General features: G+C 40.8%; 1 protein-coding gene across 1 annotated transcript in view; it reads left to right on the forward strand.

The window, feature by feature from the left end:
* LOC103374831 (protocadherin beta-14-like) overlaps positions 1–146 on the forward strand; it is a 2,182-nt gene extending 2,036 nt beyond the window's left edge. The window contains exon 2 of the mRNA XM_008304982.1: positions 135–146. Coding sequence (XP_008303204.1) covers positions 135–146 — 12 coding nt within the window. The remainder of the gene's footprint in view (positions 1–134) is intronic.
* The last annotated feature ends 1,717 nt before the right edge of the window (positions 147–1,863 follow it).

Raw genomic sequence — 1,863 nt, forward strand, 5'->3', positions numbered from 1 at the left:
TGTACAGGAACGATGCAGCGGATGCAGAGTGAGAAGAGCATCCTGGATGAACCAGACTCTCCTCTCGAGGTTTGAATTCTTGCAGTCTCACACTTTGATGTTTTCAGTGTCATTTACTGTCCGTGTCGCTTCAGTACCTTGGATAGCGAAAGAACAGCATCTATTGTTTTTTCCTGTCTTATTTCCTCTTTATTTAAACGTTTTTTTCATTGTTCTCTCTGTATCTGAACAGCATTACGTAAGTGTCTCTGCAATTTATTGAGGGAAATTATTTTGCAATTTAGCATGACTTTGGTGGTTGAATTAAACACGAGCGTCATTGTTTGCTGTATGGTATTTCATTCAGCAACCACAGATAGAACAACAAAGAAGTTATTTTAATTTTACACTGCAGTTTCGTGTTTTGAACTCAGTGGGCCGCTGTTGACCAGCGCCATGGTGTTTAAAATGATATTTAAACGCGAGGACATCCTCAGTCCTCTCATAGTGACGACGACTAAGCACACTGCGTTATCGACGGTGGATGAAACAGCAGATACGGAATATCGAAATGGAATATTTTTATCGTTAGCTGATGGTTCAACAGATTTTTCCCCCCTCATGTGTGATTTGCATCGGTAAGGCTGATTGCAAAAGAGGGAGAACACGTTAGTTTGGTTCGACGGATGTGCCTGATAGAACAATGAGACGGCAAGTACTGTTGTTTTTCTCAGTCCTCTTTCTGCAGTCAGTGCTCGGCCAGGTCAGCTACTCCATTCCCGAGGAAATGGCCAAAGGCTCCCTGGTCGGAAACATAGCTCAGGATTTAGGTTTGGATGTTAAGCGATTACAAGCTGGTAAAGCTCGCATCCACACCGGAGACAGTGCAGAGTACATTCAGCTTAACAAGGAAAAAGGACTCCTCATTATCAAAGAGAAAATAGATCGCGAGGCTCTCTGTGGCCAGACAACGCCTTGCGCTTTGCATTTTCAGATTGCCTTAGAAAATCCGATAGAAATATTCCCGATTACTGTAGAAATCACAGATATCAATGACAATGCTCCCGTGTTTGATAAGGAAGAGAGGAGGCTTGAGATAAGCGAGTCTGCTGTAATCGGCTCTAAGTTTATGCTAGAGAAAGCAGTAGACCAAGATATAGGGCTGAATGGTCTTCAGAGTTATACACTGAAGCCAAATGACAATTTTATTCTTAAACTGCACAGTCAGTCTAATGGAGGCAAAAAGGTCGAGATGATTTTACAGAAACCTCTCGACAGAGAGAAGCAGGAGTTTGCATCATTATTATTAACGGCTGTAGATGGAGGAGAACCGCAAAGGTCTGGGACGATGCAAATTCACATTACAGTATTAGACGCTAATGATAATGCTCCTGTTTTTACGCAGACAGTTTACAAAGCAAGTGTCAAAGAGAATTCCGTTAAAGGAACGCTCATTACTAAAGTGAGTGCCTCAGATGCAGACAAAGGTTCGAATGGAGAGGTTAGCTATATCATCGAGAACAGCATGAGAGACATTTCAAAATTATTCCACATTACCGAAGACGGGCAGCTTATTCTAAATGGCCCAGTTGATTATGAAAAAGCCAAAAAATATGAGATTGATATAGAGGCAGTGGACCGAGGAGGTCTCTCTGATTCTAGTAAAGTGATTATTGATGTAGGGGACATTAACGACAACAGTCCTGTTATAAATATGATTTCATCATCAAATTCAATAGGAGAAGATTCCATTTTAAACACAGTGGTAGCTGTAATGAGTATAAATGATCCAGATTCTGATGAAAATGGTAAAGTCCGATGTGCGATTAATAAAAATACACCATTTGCAATTACCTCTACATCCAGTAATTTTTATAGCATAGT

This window comes from Stegastes partitus, unplaced genomic scaffold, assembly GCF_000690725.1.
Source record: "Stegastes partitus isolate 25-593 unplaced genomic scaffold, Stegastes_partitus-1.0.2 Scaffold2371, whole genome shotgun sequence".
Lineage (NCBI taxonomy): Eukaryota > Metazoa > Chordata > Actinopteri > Pomacentridae > Stegastes > Stegastes partitus.